Genomic DNA, 24,371 nt, shown 5'->3' with positions numbered 1-24,371 from the left:
GCTGTACTGGCCTCGAAGGGAGGCAGGTAAACCCTCCTCTGTGTTTGTGGCTCCGGTTCCAGTTCCTACAGGTGGTTGTAGTATTTTCCGGGTTTTTATTTGTACTTTTTCCTACTTTTCCTTGTGTGTTTTTTCCCCCACTTCTCTCCAGCCTGCACTCTGTCTGGTTGGATTTGAATAGGCGTTGGGAGGCAACGTCTCCAGTGTACAGCCGCACAAAGTCCCATGCTTTGAAAAACAAAAATATGGCGGGATTCAAGGATTATACTGCCTCGCAAATGATAGCAGTGCAATGCGTCTTGGATTTGTTTTGAAGCTTTGAAGGTTTTTTTGCGTGAACAGTTTTCGGACCCGCTGGAGTTATTGGTATGAAATAAATATGCCCTTTCATCAGAGGAGCATTGAGCCGCAGCGTGTGAGTAGGTTGTCGGCGAGGGATGGCTGGACACCGGGGGAAGACGCCGGGAGACGCAAACTGCGGAAACCCGTTTTGTTCTCGTCACTGGATGAAGTCGGCTGTCATACATTGACCAACATAATTCACCAACTTTCGGACCTTTCTCGACATGCCAGCGACATCTTCCTGGGCATCGAGATGGAGGCGGGGATGGTGTTCAGGAGATCCTGCAGGATTCAGGGGCGGCTGCAAAGTCTGCAGGGTGAAGTCCGCAAGCTTGACCCCAAGAAAATCAAAATCCGTAAGTTGTAGTAGTCTGCAGCGTGAGACCTATTGTATATCTGTAAATGTCTGCCCCATAGCAATACTGTAGTAATATTGTAGTAAAACCAGAGGAGTCACTATAAACTTCTAATTGAGACCCACGGACGTGGACTATATTATGAATATATTATCACTGTCCATACATGGCACCGTGGCACTAGTGTTCTAGGATGCCTCACCACAGACAGATAATAATTAATTAATGAATTCATTAATTTCAGACAGAGATATGTTAAAATATACAAGTTTGAGAAGTCTGACTTTGGACTGCTCTGTCATAACAACATGGCCATTGGTGTGGAGAGATGCTGGTCAGGTCCAAGGTGACAGCCACATTTTGTCCATTGAAAGAACCAGGAAAGAGTGACTGGTGTCTCCTCACACATGGCTTTGTTTGTCTTGATTTGGACTTATGTTAATAGGGGCGTTCGAGTCCTGTCAGAAATGATGGATTTCCACTCAACGCACTCACCATCTGTGTTCAAGTCTTCAAAGGGCACTGAGATCACAGGAGGCCTTACAGCCCTGTCACCCATTTCTTCTTGTTGTTTTATGCATGTAAACAAAGTTGGCCAACTCAAAGATAAATGGAAAATCAATTTCCTTTGCTTCAGACTTTTGTTGTTTTGTGATTGGTTTTGCTGCCCTTGTAAAGCTACGTCCTGCAGTCTCACACACAGCGGTTATATATTAACTCAGACTTTGACTCGTACTATGGCGACTGTACCAGCTACGTAAAGACTGCAAAGAGAGATAGGCCTGTCATTTTGTCTGCTCAGATACAGACATGCAGTAGAGTACATATGTGCTACTTCAAACCACTGCTTCCTATTTAATAGGTTGTTATGTGGTACTAAAGGGCAGCTGTGGCTCAGCAGGTAGAGCGGGTCGTCCACTAATCTCTGGGTTGGACGTCGCAGTGTGTCCTTAGGCAAGACACTGAACCCTAAGTTGCTCTGGATGGACAGACCAGGGCCTTGCATGGCAGCTCCGTCGCCAACGGTGTGAGTGTGTGTGTGTGGATGAGAGGCCAATTGTCAAGCCAGTCCATTTACCATTTACAAGCATAGTAGTTAAGGGATCATGTTGTCCATTGATTCCCGGCATGGCTTCTTTATTATCTAATTTGTGTCTTGAAATATGTTGCACAGTAGGATTCAGAAGGCGAGCCCAAATTCCTCTGAACATTGATGAAGGAGGAGGATTTAAGTTCTGAGTCATTTGCTTTTGTTTCCTTTTTTTTTTTTTTTTTACTGTCCTCCTTCCTATCTATTCACCCGGTCTTTGGTCTGACTGTGACTCACACACACACACACACACACACACACACACACACACACAGATTCAAATAGCTGGTTACAGGGAAATGATAAGCTGAGCAGACAGTTCCCAGACACAAGCGAATGTGATGTATGATGAGCAATGGATTGAACACACACACACACACACACACACACATACACATCCACAGACTGATACTCCGTCAAGCTGTGTTTAGGGGGTACCCGCTACATGACAGCTACCAGACATTTAACTAATCCCCTCTGTTATCAGACGAGCATGACTCGTCTGCTCCTATTATCTGTACCTGTTGAAGTTTTGATGCAGCCCTAGGTGGGTCTGGGAGTTCCTTTTTAAGGTTAGTCCAGTTTAAGCCATTCACTCAGTCATTCAGTGGAGGTGTGAGAGAGTAGACTGGAATGCAGTGTGTTACTTAGACAGCCATCTGTAGTTGCCAGCTCCCACGTAGCCCCAAGGCCAGCACTGGGTGTACAGAAGCACTGACTGCAGATTCATGACTCTTTCCACACAAACAAACACCTGTCTTTAAAAAACAAAAATGCTGTTTGAAGCGCCCCCCAGCATTACTGCAGGAAGAGAGTAATGAATTTGAATATGTCATGAACAGCTGGTGGAGTTGTTTTGAATGGGTATTTGAATGAAAATGAATGTGACACAAAGCATCCATAGACATGTAATATTGCAGCCTCCTCTCACTCACTGGTTTAAACTGCAGGACTGTCAACACACTGCTTCTTGTAGTACTGTAAGTCTAGTCTGGGTTTTAACCCATAATTTGACGAGACCTCATGACATATTGCCTTTGCAGTGTTTGACCAGGTCCAAATGAATGTATTATTACATGATTATATCATCTCATAGTTTGCATGTGAACATCTAACTGTGACCGCTCACTCTGTTGTCTTCAACTACTGTGGGTCAGGATTCCTACTCCAACCTCAGGTCGGAGATGGATCATATTACTGGTGAGGGGCAAAAAGAGGGGCCCCTATATGCTGGGGGACTGACATTGAGGGAAGGGCGTAGTGAGGGAGTGTGTGTGTAGTGTCTCGTCTTGCTGTTTATCTGCTTCAAATTAATCATCGGGGGCAGTTTGAACAGGGACATGATAGGCAAATGAGATCCTCATCTCTATGTATATTTTGACTCATTCCTCTGTTAATCTAATTGTGCTGAAGTACCGGTCACAAGGTCGTAGGTCATTCTCTCCAGCCTCAGAGGGGAACACCTGACACTACAGAGTCAAGAGTTTAAACAAAGTCTCTTTTGGCTGGCTTGGGTTTCTGCTGCAGGCCAACAGGGGTCATTAGCTGGCTAGTAGGTCGCTACTGCCACACCCTGATGTATTAATGACATTAATATGGCTGGGACTATGACAGGACTGTTTAATTCAGACACAGAAACTAAAGGTAAAAACAAGTGTAGACTGTGTACAGTCCCAAGGCGCATCCATGGCAACAGCATCGTGCTGTCTGTGAATGTGAGAAGAGGATTGGAGGAGTTGATAAACATGTGCAACTAAGAGGAGAAGAGTTGTAGTTAAAATAAGGCAGGGCTCGTAGAACATGTTATCAAGTACTGTAACTGTCATGCTAACGTTAATTAGCTTTCAGGTAAACTCTGGATGACCCTGGCATTGTGTCCTTAGTAGGAGCAGCATTTACATTACTCTCACTCTTTGGGTCAATAACAGTAATAATGTTATGAAAATAGCAAAATAATAAACAAGCTTTGGCCATACTGTTGACACTTCTATGCGTCGAAAAAGAAAGATGGAGAAGGAGAGTGTGGACCCATATGCAGCCAGGGAAAAGAGGGCAACATGAAAGGCATAATTTCATGTCATATTCTGATTGGTTGTGTTTGTTTGTTTTTTTTTACACATGGATTGAGTGATTTTTGTCCTAAATTTCTGTCAGACTTTCAATGCAGCCTGTTTTTGGTTGCCAAACAATACGATCTAATACTACTGTATTTGATTGACAACCAAAGATTTCACCACATTTCTCTCACCCACTAACATGTCACAACTTTGACTTTTAAGTGAAGTGTGCCTTTAACTACATGTTAAACACTAAGTCTCCTCTGCCGAATATAGCACTGGGTTGAATAGGGAGTACGCTATTTTAATGTTGAAAGTAGGTCAAACTAGTGAAGGTTAATTGGAGTTAGAAGAGACTTAGGGCATCTCTGTCACATATCTTGATGCCCACTAGCTACCTGCTGCTGTGGGGCTCTGAAATATGACACACACACACACACACACACACACACACACACACACACTGAACAAAAAAAGACAATCTGGATTTTACACTTTTTCCAGCTGACCTGCTAATGTCCACAGTCAATCTTCCTCTCATACACACACATGCAAACTGCCAGTGCATTCCTCCTCACATCCCTCAGTTATTTATAGATATATGTCTTTGCCCAATGATCTTTCATCTGTAGCATGCTATCATGTTGAGTGAGTGTTGCTGTGTTCAAGTGCGTCTCAAGGACCTGTGTGTGTATGTGTGCATGGGTTTGTCTGTTGATGGACATTTTTTGGCTGAGGCTGGCACCACACTGGCCACGAGTGTTTGTGCATAAACAGTGCTACTCGGTAATGACGATAATGACTGAAACTAAACTGCTTGAATGAGATCCAAGTTGTTTTGCTTATCACATGACAAAGAATAAAGTGCAGTCATGCCTAGATAAGCTAATTGCTGTTTATCGTTTTTTAACCATCTTCTTTTCCTGTTTGCCACACACGCACCCCCTTTATCCCACCTCAATTCCCTCTAGTCACTATTCACTCAGGCCTGCCATGGTCCCCTCCATTCATTGATGGAGAGCAGTGATTACGCAGCCAGAATCCACAAGTCAGTTCCCACAGGACTCGTTCCAGCGAAAGGAGCCTGGCCTGGTTCTAGAGGTCGACCTAGTCCCATGAGGAACAAAAGAGACGGGGTCGGGAGGGACAGAGAAAGAGAAAAAGTGGAGGAAAAATAGGGAAAAAGAGTGGGAAAGGGCTGTAGCATTCCAAGAAGTGGAGAGATATTGCCAATGAACTGCATCTGACTTGGACTGTGTGAATGTGTGTGTGTATACATGCAGCCGCCCTCTCTCACGCCTCTGCACAGACTGCCCAGGATGTAGATGCAGCCCTGGCCAGGGCACAGAGGAGTGTTAGGGAGTGAAAATGCAAGGTGAAAGAGAGAGAGATGACTGATGAATGCAAGTGTTCTTAAACCTCTCTTGCCTATTTGTCTTTGTATACATACATGCATTGCCTTCGGCAGTTTGACAGTGTTGCCATAAGATACTTGTTGATCATCACAAGTAATGTCCCAACTCCAGCTGCCTCTGAGGTGATCTACTGGACCCGTTCCAAAACTTTCGGTAACTATTACTCATTTAGACATCAAAATTTGTAAAAATAGGGCCCAGGTTTAAAAATACCGGAATTTCCCTTTAATAAAACGAAATCTGTCAGAGACCGATTTGCTCACGAGACAGTAAAGTTAATAAGAAAATGGCTAAATTTAGGTTTGTGTGTGCAGGGCTGACTGTGTGTAAGACCTGGTTTAAGCAGTCGTGTTAAGCCTGTGCGGACGGCTTGGAAGTCAGTGAATACCAGATCACTCTATGGTATATACTAGTGTATTCTATCAATTATTTCATGCCAGCATTAGATGATGGCACTCATCTGTCTGTCATCCAACATTTCATGGTTAGTTCATGGTTCTATTTCATGGATCATTTTGCAAACGAGTCGGGGAGGCCTCTGATTTACTTGTGCTGAAAGTGCTGAAAACATCATGGAGTATTACTTCACTGGTGGGATGGCAACCAATGAAAGCACAGATGCCCTTGTTTGATCTGTACTTCCACTTCCTAAACTTCTTCTCCACTGAAAATATCCTTGAATCGGTGGTGCATGGCTTAGACATGACTTGCCATACACAGTATAAAGTCTCTGTCAGGATTTAAACATGGCTGTCCACAAACACACTCATGTGCATGTGACACTCAGAGGAGCCAGGTTGGCAAGTTGGCATTTGTTGGTGCTGCGCGGTAATCCAGGGTTTAACCAGCCAGCGGAGCGATTTAATTCCCGCTGTGGTGACCTCCACTTGAAGGAGGATGCAGAGATTGAGCGGAACACTTCTCCATCTCATCACCATGGATGGTTATACATTTGTAGATGCACACATTTTTTGCATTATTGCATACTTTTTTAAGATCATAGAGCAAAAGTAACATATAATCATTTAGCAGTTTTCTACATTTCAGTATGGTAGTTCTGTAGGAATGTTGAATATATAATTTACAGTATATGAACATATGTTTATATTAACTTGTGGATTTTATATTGGCTGCATTGCAACACATGTATTCCATTGCTGCACACAATGAAGAATGGTGCAGTTGAAGAGTGCAAGCAAAGAGTTCAAGTCGAGGTCATGGTCCAGATTTTACACAACTATTGTTTTGGAGAAAAAGTTGTCGCCAACAGCCAGATGTTCAGGTCCAATTGTATTTCCTCTGAGAGCCAAACAAGAGCGAAACTGACAGCAGAGCTGAGGTGAAATCTGTTGAGAGCAGATGAGCCTGTGCCCCAACGTTTGACTAGGCAAATTAAAAATAACCAAATATGCCTTTAGAGAGATTGTATATTGTATTCTTATACAACATCTGACAAAACATTTTCACAGCCTGTGTTGAGTGAGTGTGGCTTGATGTTTCAGCATATTCTATTGTCAGTCACTCTCCCTTTTTTTGCCTCAGCTTTTCCTCCCTCCTTCCTCTGTTTTAAAGTCTCTTCCTCTCTTGCTCCCTGTCCTATATTTCTCTCCCTTTCTCTCTTCCTGTTGTTTCATATGGCTTCCAGACCTTTCGTCTTTCATCTCTGTCCATCCTCTGCACTTTGATGTCAGCCCTCATACCGCCACCCTGACCACAACAAAGACAAGGCCCCCCCTCGCCCTTCATCTTTCTCTTGAGTTTTTCCTCTTATAATCTGTTTTTGTCTCACTCTATACATTTCTCTATTTGATCTCTTTCTTTCTACCTTTTTAGCATGTGTCATGTGTCTTTATAAATGTGATATTCAAGATTGTCATGTAGGACTTTTACCTATAGACCTTTTTTCTTACAGTTCTAGTTATGTGTTAAGGTGCTCTGATGATTGTTCATATCAGAAGTGTTCTTGTCCTTGCATGTGTACTCAATCAATACACACTAATTACACACCCATCACAACCTGCTCAGTGTGAATACTCACAGTAGTATAGTAGTAGAATAGTTCACAGTAACCCAGTTTCATGAGTAAACTTTGGTTGATGACTTGACGAATATGTGCTAGCCTACAGATATCTGATCAGAGCCACAAATGGGATCGCTCGAGTAGGACAGCTGAAGTCTGCAACTAGTTGTAGATAAAACAGTGTAGTGTAAGAAGCAGAGAGACAATACAATACATATGAGTAATATATGTCACTTTCAATCCATAGAAATCTAGAAACACAGAACCAGATTTCATTTTTTTTCCATAGATGAAGGTCTAGGGTTACAATTAAAAATGTGTCACTCAGGTCTCAGGTCTTTACTCTTGGTATGGAGCTTGGTAAATTGATTGCTGTGTAGATACCTACAAAAAGAGCTTTCAAGTGATTGCCAGCTAACTAACTTGTTAAAATCAGTGACTGATGCTCACACTGCACTGTCTTTACAGCCTATTTGAGATGGACACACTGTCATTGAGATACGCAACTGTTCACTTCCCCAGCTGTTTTCAGGCAGCTTCGTACTGTGGTCTCTACAATAGAGATTGTTTGCATCTGTATGGATCATGTGATGCATCATTGTCACACTGAGCCACGTGTTTTGTTTTTCATCTGATGCACTAAACTTACCTCCAACTTAAAATATACATACATATCTGTAAACCTGCATTTTCAGATTTAGCCTTCTTGCTCTTGCCTGGTTATTGTGTGTTTAGGCTTTTCCTGAGAGTTTTCCATTGAACCTACAACACAATGGCAGCTACTGTACGATTGCCATTGATGTACCTCCTTCACACGAAGCAACATCTTGGGAAAAGTCACTGTTTGCAGTTGGTATAAATGGATTCAGCACAGGTTGTCAAAGGGGTTTAACATGGGTGGTAATAGTAACTACAGCGTAACTGTACTCTTTTAAACCTGTTGGAGCGTTTCATAACTTTTCATAAAGGGACAGAATAAACAAAAGAAATCCTGTAAAGCTACACAACAACCACTTTTGATGGCCGCGAAATATATGATGGAACACATCCTGTCTTATGTTACGGTTTAGCAGTGATGAGTGTAGCTGTCAGACAGAAAGACAGGCAAACACACATCCATACAGTACATATTGACATACTGCAGCAGGTGGGAGCTCATCTTACAAAAACATAAAGGCTATTGTTGTCCCGCGTCTGCACTTTACTGCACTCAAGGCCTGGAAACACACTGTATGCACTCATAGACACAGACATGCACGCCTCAGGAAAAATAAACAGGGATTTTCTGCCACATCTGTCACTTAACAAATGCACACATGGAAACACACAGACGCACACGCCCATGCACACAAATACAGTGAGTGGTGCGTCCTGTAGCCATCCTCATGATTCACATTAGAAGCTGTACACATGTAGTGGGTTTTGATCCCAGCAGGCAGCGAATCTTACTGGAAATATCAATATAAAACTATATTAAAACTATAGACCACAGCGAGCCAGGCCTGCCTCTGAGTCTGTTGTGAAGGCTAAATGAAACAAGCAACAGTTGAATTTGGGGTCAAACTGCACTTAAAAACTATTCACGGGAAGATGAGAAGTTGGGGCGGAGCTGCGGCTATATTTGTATTGGCAGATAATTCCTTAGAAACAGCTGTTCATTGGCTCTTTTCAGGCATATTTTTAGTTTAGTAAACATTGGCAACATTAGACAACTTGAATTTTGTCATCTGAATAAACAAGCTGAGAAACAAGTGTTTTGTCTAAGGCAAGCAGACACTGTTTGATATTTGAGGGACATCATAGAATTTGTTTATTCTACCTTGTGCATTGTGCTTTTTACTCTGCCAATTGATCTCTGTGGTTGCTTGTAATATTAGCAGTCTAGCAATAGCCTCCTGCTCAAGTCGCTTTGTAAAAGAACATAAATTGAATGTCTAAAATGTTCAGGAAAAGAAAAAGTAGGTTAATGTAGTTGGGGTTTAGGCAGATAGATTTCCCCAGTTCTGTGATGGAAAAGTCCCAGATCTGAGTCAGTTGGATGTGTGTCAACTATCAGCAATGTTAGTGTAGATGGTGGTGGTGTGAGGCAGGATGTTATGTCACTGTTGTGTGAGAGTTGTGTTTAATATTGTCACAGAGAGTCCTTTAAAACAAGAGTGGTCACTATGAGGGTACCACCAGCACCATACAAAGGGACATCATAATAAACTATAATGATACAACTGTAAAATTCAAGGTCAGGCACTTGTTTCTGTTTCAGAAAGCTTTATTTCCTGTCTTGGTCACCGCCCGGCCCTCTGTGTGTTAGAGAGTGGCGACACAATCTGTTGTCCTCAATTCCTGCCAACGGTCAAATGGTCTGTTGTCAACATGTTGACCTAGGTTATTATATATACCGTGTATACATACCCCACCCCCTACTGCATAACTCCCATGCACACATACAATACACATGCATGCATACAGTATGTGGCTTTGGTTGTTTCAGTTTTGTCTTGCAATTGTAAATGTCAACACGGGCCTGTGCCACTTCATATGTTTTTACCCATTACCCTCTATTGTTGTGACGTTCAGAGTCATGGTGCTTTTTATCAGACATATTTTAAGAACTGGACAACATTTAGTTATTCTGGACCAACATTCCCACAATTGGAGACAAAGGTTTGCAGAGCTGGACGTTACAGTGTACATTATGAGAAAAGAAGTTTAGTAAACATCCTCGCACTTCTTGATCTTTTGGAGGCTGTGCTAGTTCGTGCCGATTGAGTTTGCCTCTAAGCTGAAGAGAATCTGCAATAAAATGAATAAAATAGTGACATGCAAATGTTTAGTGTTACCTGATGGAGACCTACATGTATTTGCTCCCATTTTCTGGCGAAAGGCAGTTACATATTTTAAATTGCTTTGTGCTGTTAAAGCAACTCTTTAAGGTCCCATATAGAAACATCATAAAAATCCTGCCTGTGTCTGGTTTAATAGCAATGACTGTCTTGACCACAACCTGAACAACCTTCCTGACTAGTTTCTAACATTGTTACTGTCTTTATTTCAACAGCCAACCGATATATCAGACCTGCTAATCCCCGTCTCTGACTTAATATCTACTGTAGAGTCACTAAGACTTATGAGACTAAAAATAAAAGACTCTCTGCCACTGTCAGCTGTGTTGTTTTAGTCGAATGTTTCCTCCTTCTCTTTTTCTCTCTTTCGCTGTATTACACTTGATTCAGTTTAGTTCAATACAATTTTTAAAAAATTTCATGAGATGATGTGACATCAGAAATACATTAGAGCATATTTGCATATGTAAAATTGGATATATCAAGTTTTGTCTGTAAATTCTCTGTCTCTTCTCTTTCTGGCCGTTTGTTTGGTTTGGACATCTCAGCCTGCAGCTGGACTCTTAGACACAGTTTGAAGAAATACAGCACATGTTTTTGAGTGCAACAGACACACCCATGCAGAGAGTTTGAGTCTATTTATTTACTGTGCTAATTTATCTATTAATTACTCAAAACAAATATAATGTGCCATAATGTGAATGTTGCCTGAAGCAGATCCTTGTCTCGTCGTCCATCTTACTCTGTCTCACCCAGAACACTGCATGGCGTGTATATGTGTGTGTCTGAGAAAGCATCTGTCACTGTGAAGTATGACATACTCCGCACAGGAATCCCCATTGACTACTGAATCTTCCTCTGCAGCAGCTCTATCTGTCTGCCTCATCCACAGAGACCTCATTGTGCATGTTTTTGTGTGTATGTGCACGTGCATGTGGGCACTTAAACTCCCCATTAAAGCTTCCATCCATCAGCATTTCCCGTGAAATACTACTGAAGTAGTATTTACATGGCTGGCCTGTTCCTGTGTGAGCTGTACTGTGTGTTGATAAGATGTTGGTCAGCCCACGTTAAGCCTCAGGAGTTGCATATGAGAAAAACAGGTGTGAGTCCTCTTAAAACAACGATAAGATATTTATCTATCCGCCTTTCTTTGTCTTTTATTGAGCAGTTTCACGTCACATTTCTTTTATAATTTTTTCCTTTTTCATTTGTCCTCATCTAATCTCATGTTTTCTTCCTCACTCTGTCTCTGTCATCTATTTCTCCATCCCCATATCCTGCACAATGCCATTTTTCATCTACAACCATATGAATCACTGACGAGTTAAAAGACTCCTGTCTCTCTCTTCTCTTCCTTCTTTGCCTCTTCTCTGTGTGGAAGTGAGTGCAGAAAACAGCTCAGAAAAACCCAAACCACCTGTTGTGTAATCTGCTGAACACACATGTACAGTGACACAAACACATGCAGAGTGCTGCTAAGGTAATGGGAGTGCTTTTATGGTTGTGATCCAGTCGATTAAACATGAAAGTTGCCCGAAGGAAGAAAGGTTCAAGGACTGGTTGCAGCATGTGCACACACACACATCCACACTCAAACAGAACAATAACTTGGATAAACACACAGACGCGCAAATGTCAGTAGCCTTGAAGCGGTACTGTGGGATCATAATTATGCTTTACATGAGTCATGGGTTTATGCATAAAAACTCATATAAAACAACTTCAGGGTTACTGGACAGTTTCACAGCCTTGTCAATATGTTCTTATAATAGTGAAAATGATGACTGTCCTTTTGGGCATATTATCCCCGAGCTATAATTCAAATTTTTGCTTCTGCATAACTAATAATAGCATTTTGGCTTATGGAAACAACTCCAACCAGTCATTTTTTCTTAGGGGTGGATAGCAACCATATACAATAATAATTGTTCAAAAAGGAGTGATTAAAGTGATGAAACAAACATGCATATGGCCATGGCATGTTTAAACACACACAGCAGCGTGTACAGATGTGCTGTCATCCAATTCTGAGAGCTATAAACTCCACAATTCAGAACATCTGTTAAGTAAAAATGGCTGAATAAAAAGAGACACTGTGCCTCAGTACTGCAAACAAATATGTTGCAACATTGGTGTATTAATAACATACTGCAAGAGGGAGCGTCAGGATTTACTAATATATTTATTTGCAGATCAGCTATTGAATAGCGCACAGTAAATATTTACACACACCTACACACTCATTCTGTAATCCTACACATTTGAATGTTAGTGTTCTTCTAAACATCCAGCTGTTTTGTGTGTGTGTGTGTGTGTGTGTGTGTTTGTGTGTGTTCAAAAGAACAAGAGGGCACATTTAGAGAGGCCCTCCCATGCCACACAGTGAGAAGGGATTTTCGGAGTCAGTGATGGGGATTATGAGGAATATGATTTCATACGGCTACAGAATGGTTAATCTCCTTAAACCCTGCTGGAGTCTGCACGCCCATTCCTGTTACTGCCCAGTAATGGAGGCAACAGGAGAGAGTACGATGGGAATCAACCTGTGTGTGTGTGTGTGTGTGTGTGTTTGTACATGTGTCTTACCTGTTGGTTTATAAGTAGTAATGGGTGTGGAGACATGTAATTACGGATATCAGTAATTACTCGACATTTGTATTTGTTTTTAATAATGAGTCAAAATTAGTCATTTTAATCCAAGTTCCAGTGAAGTGCCGCTCACGTGTTACAGCCACATTGCTATTTAGCTGCTGTTGTTGTTGGCCTGAGTTTTCTTCTGTCCCAGGCGTTGAGGTTTTTGCTGATCTGCAGATTTTCAGATTATACATATAAACTGGCTTTTTTTCTGTCCAATTCTTTCCTGAGACAAATGTGACCCTCCGGCTCCAAAAGTGCTTTGCTCAAGGTATTTCAGCAACTGTGAAAGTTGTTGGAATTTGAATGGTCAGATCTTTTGGTCACAAACCTGCATGTCTACTCTCGAGGCTACTGCCAGCTTTGTATCCACGTATGTTGACTCAGCTGTGGTTATGACCTTCTCTTTCTGTGTGTGTGTGTGTGTGTGTGTGTGTGTGTGTGTGTGTGTGTGTGTGTGTGTGTGTATGTGTATGTGTTTCTGTGTGTGCTTGAGTGAGTGAAGCATGCTATGACCATTACAGCTCTTTGATTAGGTGTGTCCCCTAGCCGAGCTCAGATGCCCAATGATGTTGGTTCAAAACAGCTTTCAATGTGTGGGCACTACTCACCTATGTATTGATTTTTCAATAAGACGGGGAAGTTTAATTCCAGTTACCATTTTATGATATATAGTTCAATCCTTACCCAGATCTATATAGGTGGGACTTTAACTGCACCATCTGTGGGCACGGTACACCATCCCATCAGCTTTCCTGTCTGCGAACAGAGAATCTGTGGAAAAGTGCTGAGACCTCTTGTAATTGTCAAATAATTGTAAAAGATGAAATCAAATGTGGTAAAACTGAGCTGTGAGTAAGTCTAACAATAAAACTAAGGCTTTAACTAATTCTTCATTTTATTACTGATGAATCTGCTGATTGTTTTCTCGATTAATCGATTAATATTGGTCTCTAAGATAGTGAAAAATGCCAGTCACAATTTCCTAAAGCTGATATCTTCAAATATCTTTTGTCCAATTAACACCCGAAACATTTTCACTATATTACATAATGCTAAATAAAACAGAACTGGGGATATTTTGCTAAAAAAATGACCTGAACAATTATCAAAATTAATTAATTAATTTGCAGATTCATTTTCTGTCTATTGGCGAATCGTTTCACCTCTCAAATGAACATAATAGTATTTGTCATGTTGGTAATCCATGTCCATGCGTTCCATATGTTTACGAGTAATAGTGCAATGTAAGAAAATGGAACTGGATTTGTATGTTTATATGTTCTGTTTATATTTAGGCTTTGAGGCTTATTTTCATGCCAGAAAGTGAGCAAAACGCTTTGCATTTAGACTGAAAAATGTAAAAACTGAAAAAAGAAGTTATCTATCATGCACTCTTGTTGTTTAGGTCGATGATTGTCATTCTGAAAGAATCTGAGCGGTGATGCTAGTGTATCAGGTAACTGTTATTGTGCAGCTGTCAGTGGTGTCATCTGGGCTGAAGTCGTCGTAGGGCAGTTTCGCTCCTGTTGGATCCGCTGCTGTTTGTGACGGATCAGGTTCCTACCTCAGAGCGATTGGCATTTTGTCTGTATTCAGGGTTTGTGTGTTTCAAGTTGCACTGTTTCCACTGTAATTGTGTGGAGTCGTGGTGCTTGGGGCGTAATTTTAGTCCAACTCCACACTTGTTTTGCTTAACTTGATCCAAGTTAAGGTTCCAGCGCAAGTTGTGGTGCTTCTTTTCCATCGGACGTCTCCTTTTGTTTGTTGTTTTGTCCGTGTGTATGTGTGCAGATAAACTTAAATATTCCTGAATATCAGACCTGTCAGATGGTCTAAACTTTCTATCAACTATCACCTTTACAAACACTGATTCTTACCGTCTGTCTCCCTCTCCTCAGTGCACCAAACCATCCTTAACTCTCTCTCTCACACACACACACTCTAACGCAAGTCCTTCGTTTGAGCCGTTAACCTCAGTGAGGCCCACAGCAGCCAACGAGGCGGCACCACATAAAAGAACCCCCCCCTCCATTTATGCGCCCTCAACCCCAACAATGTGCCCCTACTGTCTGCTAGAATCCAGCTGAATTCACCCCATCAGCTGCGTCTCCTGCTGTCAGGGCCTCACCTCCACTCCACCCCCCGAAAAACTCCACTCCACTTGGTCTAGAGGCCCAAAGGTCCTGGAAGAAGATGGGGTAGGAAAGCAGGTTAATAAGCCCAGTAAGGGCTCTTGGCCTTGGGGGAACGCATAGGTCCTCTGGGCCCCTGGTACCCTGGAGGTCTGGAGATGAGACTGAGGGTCTTTGTTGTGGGAAGACTGAGGCAGTGATGAGTGGTCTGAATGGAAATGTCAGATCCCCTAGGGCTGGGAGGAAAAGAGAAATCCATTAATCTTTCTCTTTTATCAATCATTTATTAAGTCTGGTCTTTGTCCTGCTATCTTCTCACCAGTGTGGCTGTTTTGTCTTTCATGTTATCTCCTCTCCCACTCTGTCTGTCTTTATTTTTCTCTCTTTCTCTTCAGCTGCTTCTCATATGATAAAGTAAAAATAAGGAAACAGTAGGAGTACAGTAATGCAACTGAACAAACCTGTCTGTGACCTCCTCCCTCCCGAGGCCATTTTGACTCCTACACACAGCTCTGCAATAAAACATATGAGTAACGTAGTGGTGATTTAAGTTGTTCAATTCCACGGAAAAGCAGTTTCATAAATATGGTAAAGAAAAAACTGGGGTTGGCTACCGATAGCTGTCTATTGTCTGTACTGCACAAAGATTATTTATGAGAGAAAAAAGAAACATCACTCTGTAACACCACTGTATGAGCCGAGCGAACTGTTTGTTTTGTCAGCCAACAAATGGTCATTACAAATCTCACAGGTTTAGTTATTTATAACTTTGGTAACTTTCAAATGCTGAAAGCTAAACCTTATTATGTTAAGGGATTTGAAAAGATTCAGATTCAATAAGCAGCTTCAATGCTGGATTCAGATTCCATACAATGCCCAATACCTACCAAAACATGGTAGATGATTGGGTCAGGCTGTGAGAAATCTGTCCAGTCTTTGAGATACTCTGGTGACAGGTAGATAAGAAAGCTTAGGTTACCTTCGTAGAGATGATAAAATACCTGCTAGCCTATATACAGTATATCAACTCAAAAAAGGGTCCAGCAACAACCAGAAGGACCAGCCTATGCATAGTGGATTGACAGTTGCAGACTGCCAGACTAGTGTACAATATATGACATTTTGAAGGTGGAACAAATTCTGGCCTTCTTTATGGTTTTCACTCAGAATACACAAAGGCACCGTTCATTGAAATGTCCTCCTCTTTGCGTTTTGTTCACTTTCATGTGACTTAACCTCACTCAGTCTTACTGTGGTATTTAGCTCATTGCATTTCCTCCCTCTCCTCTCTTCAACCTCCCCCCCATTACTCCCTCCTCCTCTCCCTCTCTTTTTATGCATTCTGTTTTTGGACTGATCTGTGTGCCGTTGAGGCTGACAAGTCAGACAGGGCTATACACAACAGAGAGAGGAAAATAGAGGCTAATTCCCTTTGGCAGACCAGCGTAGTTACACTTAAAATCACACACACACATAAACACACGGACGGGTTCTTGGCCAGTCTTGAGCCCTCCCAGCAAGCTGACCATTCTGCAACAGTCACAACTCAGTGGCTCGATAGAAAGAGAAGGAGCTGAGAAAGGGAGGGAGTGGGAATGAGAGGATAAGGTGGAGGTGGAGCTGAGGAGGATAAAAAGTATGAATGGAAGTGTTGGAGACAGCTGGAATAAGAATAGGAAGTGAAGGGAAGAAAGAATCAGTGAGTGAGGGGTTTGAAGCCTTGAATAGATGGGTAACCACACCTTTTAGTGCATTCATGACAGAAAAGTGAAACTATTACAGGCATAAAATACTGCTATGTTCTTTAGTATTATAGTTTCATTTATCTACTTTTGGACTGTACTTTTTATAAAGTCTATAGACCTTTTATAATTGACCATCAACATTTCAGCATCAGAGTATTGCCATTGTTTGTCATTAGGTGTATTTCTCTATTTGTTTATCTGATTTTTTAATGCCCTGTATAAGGATGAACAAGCATGTCAGACTGTGAATATAGATGATGGCGCTCTAAGGGTATCCCTAAATATAACAGGGTTCTGAAAACTCTTTGAAATACTAGTAACCTTCAGGCCAAGTTTGCGATTTACAGTTACATTAGCATCATTTTAGCCCCTCTGTTGGTGCACATTATTCTATTCGTGGCATAAAATACTCTTTTTATATTCAGGGTAATTACATTGCAAATGAGTTTGTTTCTGAAGACGGGGGCGAGAGGAAAGTCAGAGAAGAGTAGGAGGAAAGAAAAGTGGAGAGGTCAGGAGGGGAAGGGGCAGGATGAAGGGAGAGAGGGAAGAAAGGAGAGAGGAGTTTATGGTAAACAGCCACTAACAACATAACTGGGTCCTAATGAGTGTGCGTGTTGGAGAGAGAGTGAGAGGCTCTCCAGGAAAACAGCTGTCTGCCTGGCTTCTTAAGGCTGGGGGCACTAGGGAGTCGTAGGGAGCCCCCTTAACCAGCTAAGCCGTCTAAACACACACATACACACAGACACACAGACACACAGACACACACCCTCTTGTCTCCTCACCATATGGGAACCCAGCCCAGCCCGGCCTTTCATGTGGTTGTGGACTGGGGAAGGGATGGGAGGGGTGGCAATTTCAGGAGCAGGGAGGTGACACACGAGGTCTAAGCAGTTCTCCTCTCCCACTCCTCCTTTCCTCATCCCTTTTGTTTCTGCTCAGGACTTGCACAAGTTGGGGTACATATTTTATTTGAGGGATTTGAAGCAACAGAGTGGTTTGTGGTTTGGGTTCAACCCCAATAGTTTCCCATTCTCTGCCAAAGTTTGGGCGTAGTACTTTGGGTGTAGTTGACTAAGTTTTGCCACATGTGCGTTTAAGCAATTAAAGGTCGCACCCCAATACTTTGTGAAAGGCTGTTTTTGCCCTCTCACTCAAAACACTGATGTAATACAATTGGATAGGCAGTGGCAAGTACTGGAATTAATCATCTAACTAATACATTATAAATGCACCTATAAAGTGAAACTAGACCAGGAAAAGTGGGTTTTGCAAATAATAAGCCATAACTCTCATTATCCCTTTACACTGACAGCATTGACTTCAATATTGTGAATCATTTGTTGAACTACAAAGTCCAATTTTACATTGATGTGTGTTGCTGCCCTTCTCATTCCAGCCTCTCTCTCTCTCTCTCTCTCTCTCTCATTTAATCTCTCGTCTCCATCACCCGGTCGCACACACAGAAGCCCATTGTATGAGCTCACATCTACCAGCCACTCATAGCATGACCCAGACAGCTTGAAACGTAGTAACGCCATAAGTCACACGTACACTCACAAACACCAGTTTGCTCTCTGTGGCTGGTTTGTACTTGTGGGTCACTGGGACACTGTAAATGGAATCAGGTCGCATTTCTTTAAACCCATGTAGAAAGATGAATGTGGACTTTAGTATCATTGTACCAGATGTAGTGTCAGATTTCCAAACTTTACATTCCCCTTTCGCACATAAACACACGCACACATACTTACCTTGATATGAATACCACACCTAGTCTCTGCACGAGGATCATGTCCTTTCCCTCGGGTGTGTATCTTGTGTCACCCTCCAGCAAATCTGGCTGCTCTCTTCATTACAGTTTATGGGTTGGCTAAGAAGACCCTGGAAATGATAGAGAAGAGCTCGATATTGTGGTCAACATTAAGACGCACAGTGATCAGCCTGTTCTTTTGGGCGCCCATTTCATTATTTTATTGCACAGTTTGCATATTGTGTCAACATTGTAAGGGCACTACATGGAGCTGATTAATAATGATAAATCACTGAGGAGACTGGCTGTGTTTTATATTAGTTAGGGTTACAGCGATGGTGTGTTCTGTGTGACTGATTGCTTTATGGCACCAACATGGCATCACCTTTATGGTTTCAAACCAATGAATTAAAGCTTGATGGAATAATGATTCCCAAAATTTCTGTCATCTTGAACGAAGTGAAAGGCAAAACTAGGAACTAATCTTGACTGGTGAGAGTTGAGAAAGCAATATTCCCCTTTTCAACAGGAACCAATGCAGCTTACAAGAAACTTGGTCTTCATTTTCAGAAGTTTCTTCATTTTCAGTTTTGCTTTTACAATACCCCTTGCTGTGACGCAATCAATCATTTCCACGTTGAGTTTTCATGTAAACAAACAACAAGTTATGTTTACATTCAGTGTTACTCACCAAAAATGCATTGTTTGAATTCAAGCTGGACCAGGTTTTTGTACCGGCCAAGAAATAGCAGTACAGAAAAGCCTAACCAGGTTTGTCTATGTTATGTACTATCAGCCAGTATATTGTCATCAGATTCTTTTAAAGTCACAAATATCAATAACAGTAGCAGCCCTTCTGCTTGGCTCGGGACGTCTCTATTATCAACAGGCAGCATTGTAAATGAAATGCAATGAATTGTTCATTTATGGACACACACACACACACACACACACACACACACACACACACACACACACCACATCATTGCTCTCAGTTGTGTTTCCAAGACTTACATGTAGAATTTGACAAGAGCTGAACCGCTGAGAGACGACACAGACGCTGTTCCTGCTGCCTTTGTGTGTGTGGTCAGTGTGCCCTGCTACTGTGCGGTGGTGACATTTACTGATAGCACTCTCTCGCTGTCTTTTTCTCTGCTGCAGCCCTCTTCTGATACTGTCCAGACACATGCCCAAGTTCACATGTACATACTGCTGCCTCATGGTGTCAGATTTTAGACAAATTGGTACTTGTTTTCATTGCATGTCTGTGTTCTTTCCTTCGTCTCTCCCTTTGCTTGACTGTGACTCATAAATAATTCGATACATGATCAAATGTTTCTAAGATCAATCAAACATCTTGATTGCTTCATTCTGTGGTCTCACTGGTGCCAGACAGCGAAGCTTGTCCTCTATTTATGTGTGTGTGTGTTTCTCTCTGTGCAGATCTGTGTGGGCGCACCTCTGTATCCTTAATTGTGTTTATGTGTGTCTGATTGAAGGCCATGCTGACTTTTCTCATGCTGCTAATGAGTGTGACTTTGGCATCAAATGCTGAGAAGTGTGAGAAAAGGTCTGGTCGCACACACATACACACAGACTCACTCAGTGTGAAGGCAGAGTTAAAATGCAAGGCAGCCAATGTGGCAGTGTTTTCACTCCCACATGTCAGTTCAGACCAAACCCCTTCAACCACAGCAGCACAGCTTCACTATGTATGTGTGTGTGTGTGTGTGTGTGTGTGTGTGTGTGTGTCTGTGTGTGTGTGTGTGTGTGTGTGTTTGCATGTTAGCGTGTATTCAAAACACATCCTTAACAGTAGTTGGTCTATTCAGCATTTTCAGAGGGGTTTTGAGGTTTTTGTGTTGTTTACTCTTTGACTCTATTCTTCTTTCATTTAGCTGTTGGCTCTTTTTCTCCTCTGTGTTTATTGTCATGTTTCTTGTTTGTTATGTGTGTGTGTCTCAATGCAATTCACCAGGGATTTTTCAAGTAGGGGTAAGTGAAGAGAGGAAGGAGGAGAGGAAATGCATCAAGAATGAACAGAGGAAGGAGGAAATCCTTGTATGTATGTGCATTTGTGTGAATGCTGAATGCTGGTGCAACAGTTGTGGCTGCCGCTCTCTGATTTTTCCCACGTACCAGATTGTTGACATGTACACTCTGGCAGACAGAAAAGAAGTTGCAGCGACATGTGAGAAGGGGGGGAGTATGAAGCGTCCAAATATTAACCAATCTAGAAAATCTTTAAGTATTTAAGTTAACCTCCTCTCCCTGTCCACACTTCAGACCATCAACCATGAACTAACCCTTTGTCAGAGATACATTTCCCAGCATCCTGTGGGAGGTGGCGCTGTCAACTACATCCTGTTCCATTTCCTGTCCCCTTCGTCATCCTCCCTACACCCCAGACCCTTTGACCATACACTCGGACCTCAGAGGAAAAATGCTCTTAATCGGACAGCTGTCTCATCCAATCACCTCCCTCGAATTGTTCCCTCTGATTGTTCCCCTGTCCAATGTAGCGTCACCAGCCACAGGATGTGACACGTCTCTCACCGCTGTTTCCTGCTGAATTGGAAAAGCATAACAGCAGTGATGAATTGGCCTGCGGAAAGGGATAGTCAAAGGGTTTTCGGATGCTTTGCAAGTTATGATTAAGGCAAACAATGCTGAGAGTTGTTCACACACATAATTACCCTTTTCACTGGCTTTAAACATACTGTAGGTCAGAGTTGATTTTATACAGACTAACTTCAAATGACGTGCAAAAGACACATGTGGTTGCATCACAATTTTAGTCTGTCTCACTGTCACTCAACCCTGTTTCTCCTATCTTTTCTGGTTCAGTTGAACATTGTTGCTTTATGAGTTAGAGTGATATTTGTGAAAGCCCTCCATAATCACATCAGACGGAGAAAGCTATTTGTCTGACTGAGGACTGGAGAGGAGTGGATGGAGAGAAGAGAAAACTGATGAGAGAGGACATAGAAGAAAGCTAGAGAGGGCTGGAAAAGGCCAAGATGCACAGAAAGAATATGGTGAAAGGAGGATGAGAGGCAGAGACAAGAGGGTAAATGTAAAGACAACGTGTTGAAGAGGTGAAGACATTTGCATTCGAAGCGTTGAGGTAGAATTTCAGGGTGAAGAGTTGAGGAGAGAAAGAGACTCCCAACACAGGACTGTCAGAGCTGCTATATGCTGCTAAACATCCCCTACAGGAATCAAAGTTGGGTGGACGTTTAGTTTTGATGCAAAATTTCATTTGTGTGCTTGCAACTTTTTCAGTTCCTTCCCCTCGCATCAAATTAAACCTGACCATTCTTTGGGCTTGATTGCTCAGCAGCTTAGCCCCACAAAGAACCTATTTCAGAAGTGTGTGTGAGTGTATGCTTGCCTGTGTATGTGCTCATGACCCTCAACTTGATAACTGAAAGGGGCTTGAGGATCCGTTAGAAGTGAGTACGGGCCATGCTGCATCGCCCCGGCAACAACTGCCACTGGCAGATAGCATCCGCATCACCGTAGCAACCTTGGGGTCGGGAGGTTACTGGTTAGGGGCCCCCTTGAATACGCCACTCCCTCCTCTCACACACCCCTCTTTCTTTGTGACAGGTTTTTGATTGGCCAACATGTGTGTGGGCTCTGCACGCGTGCAGTGAGGCAGTGCAGAGGTTGCAGAGTGATTGTGTGTGTGTGTGTGTGTGTGTGTCAGTCATTGTGTATAGTCTTTAAACTGATGTTCGCAGTGCCATGGTGCTTTTGGTGTTGTGCAGGCCCACTATGTTTGCAGCAGAGTAGCGATCAGGAAGCATCATGCCTGTTAAAGGGATAAGGATTTGGAGCCGGAAGCAAAGGAGGAACCCCTACGCAGGTAGGCGTGTTTGTGTGTGTGCTTCCTTGTGTTTTTTAAGTGTATTTTGTGGGAACATGTGCAAATTATTTATACACACTCACACGTGTTCACAACTAACTCACTGGAAGAATGAAACAGCTGAGGGTGAGACAGAGAGCTGAAATTAGAAAGAGAAATGTGTGAACAGTGTGAATTGGAAAAGGAAAGGAGGGAGAGATAGAGATACAAAGCTTGTGGTAATCAGCAAATAGTGCAGTGTGTAGGCTGGGAGCATGCTTTGTTCAGGCTGGTGGTTTACTGGGATGACATGGTGAAGAGCAGCAGGACCCTGGATTCTGGGAGTCGCTTGAATGGTGGGCAGTAGAGTGAATGGAGAGAGATAGACGGACTGGGCACTGCAGGTGATGTTTTTATTTGTAGCTCTCTGATTTATTATATATATTAAATTATTTGTGTCGATAGTTAAGTGCAATGGCACCTAAACAATTGTTTGATTGCTGACGGCTGAGTTATGAAAAACTGGTCTAGCTGGCGGCTGGTTGGGTTGTGCATTGTAAGATGATGCATTGTTTTGTAAGTGGGGTTTGATCATCTGGAGCTTGGATGTTCAGATAGACTCTCGTGATTATTGACGGACACAACAACCATTTTGTTTCTAGTTTCACAGTCTTTAGTGGGTCAGAAGGTGAAGCCTTTAGCCCAGTGTGGACAGGAGTAGCGCCTCAGGATGACTGTGAGTATTTACCGGGCACCGTTTGAATAATTTAACCTGTATTATTGTATTATTAATTAGGGGTTTCATATTTGGAAACACATGACACACTACACCTTCCTCCAACAGGAAAAAGTGGAAACACACAACTTATGTTGATGTATTTTCAACATAGTCTAAACAACAAGAATTCAAAGGATTACAGAATTGTATTGTGTTTTTGCATTTGTTTATTCATTAATTACTCTTCAAATTTTTGCATTGAGAACATATTTTCTGTTATTCTCTTACTTGTTTGTTAAGTACACCCCAGCTAAACCTAATGCAATTCAAGACAATAGTCTGGCAATAAATTCAACACATAGCTTATCATATTGAGATTCTGTTTACACTGTGTCAGGGAGATGTTGATTGTTGTTATTTTGGAGGCTGTTATTTGAAAGATTTCTAATAATTTGTCTACCTGCAACAAAAAAACAACATGATAAGCCTAAAAAAAGTCATATTTATTTCAGGGCTGTTGTATTGGATTGGATTGGAATGGTTGAAATTCTGCTTTAACTGTGTAGAATATATAAATACACCACTTAACAAACTTAAAAACAACAAGACTTCCCATAATAATATCATAAGCATACTTGGAAAACATAATTATTTTTAAAACAATGTGTAACAGTAAGGTGTGAGGACTTCCCAGTCATCCTTTGTGTAGCAGGAGGAGAAGAGGTTTAACTGACCTGTATCATGCAGCAGGTTCTCTCTTTCTCTTTTCTGCTCACACACACTCACACACACACACACACACACACACACACACACACACACACACACACACACACACACACACACACACACACCCACCCACCCCTCTCACCACATATCCAAGGCGTGACTTTGCTTATTAGCAGTGCTGCAGTAGTATTCGTCAACACATTTCTTTCTCACCCTCTCCCCAGTTTTTTTTATTTTAACCCACATTATCAGTTGCCATGCATTTATTACCTTCTCCCTTCCTCCCAGTGTGATTTTATTTTATCACGCGTGATGTTTAATTTTCTGTCACTGTCTTTTTTTAACATTTGATTGTGCTGAAATTGAGTGCATTTATTTTCTCAACTCAGATTGAACCTCCATCTACTTTTATTCCGGATCCAGGTTGCTGTGTCAGCAGCAAGTTCTGCGATGCAGATAAGCAAAGATTCAATCCAACCAAGGAAATGTGTTGTTATGTGTTGAGGGTTTCCGTTAAATGCAGTGAGTGCAAGTTATTGACAGTGTGCTGGATTCTTGTGAAAACTAGAGGAAATACTGTTTCACTCTCCTGTGTTACTGGATTGAATATTTGCTCGTCCTTGAAAGAAGTTGGATCTCTTACCTCGTTCTGAACTGAGGAAAGTATTATTTGTTTTTGGTTAA

At 42.0% G+C, this 24,371-nt stretch overlaps 1 protein-coding gene across 1 annotated transcript in view; it reads left to right on the top strand.

The window, feature by feature from the left end:
* The first annotated feature begins 379 nt into the window (after nucleotides 1–379).
* The window catches only part of nhsl1b (NHS-like 1b), a 99,347-nt gene continuing 75,355 nt past the window's right edge, over nucleotides 380–24,371 (top strand). Inside the window, exon 1 of the mRNA XM_070925830.1 lies at nucleotides 380–698. Within this exon, the coding sequence (XP_070781931.1) occupies nucleotides 380–698 (319 nt within the window). The remainder of the gene's footprint in view (nucleotides 699–24,371) is intronic.

The sequence above is a fragment of the Enoplosus armatus genome, chromosome 19 (assembly GCF_043641665.1).
Source record: "Enoplosus armatus isolate fEnoArm2 chromosome 19, fEnoArm2.hap1, whole genome shotgun sequence".
Classification (NCBI taxonomy): domain Eukaryota; kingdom Metazoa; phylum Chordata; class Actinopteri; order Centrarchiformes; family Enoplosidae; genus Enoplosus; species Enoplosus armatus.
This window is presented reverse-complemented; position numbering and strand designations above follow the sequence as displayed.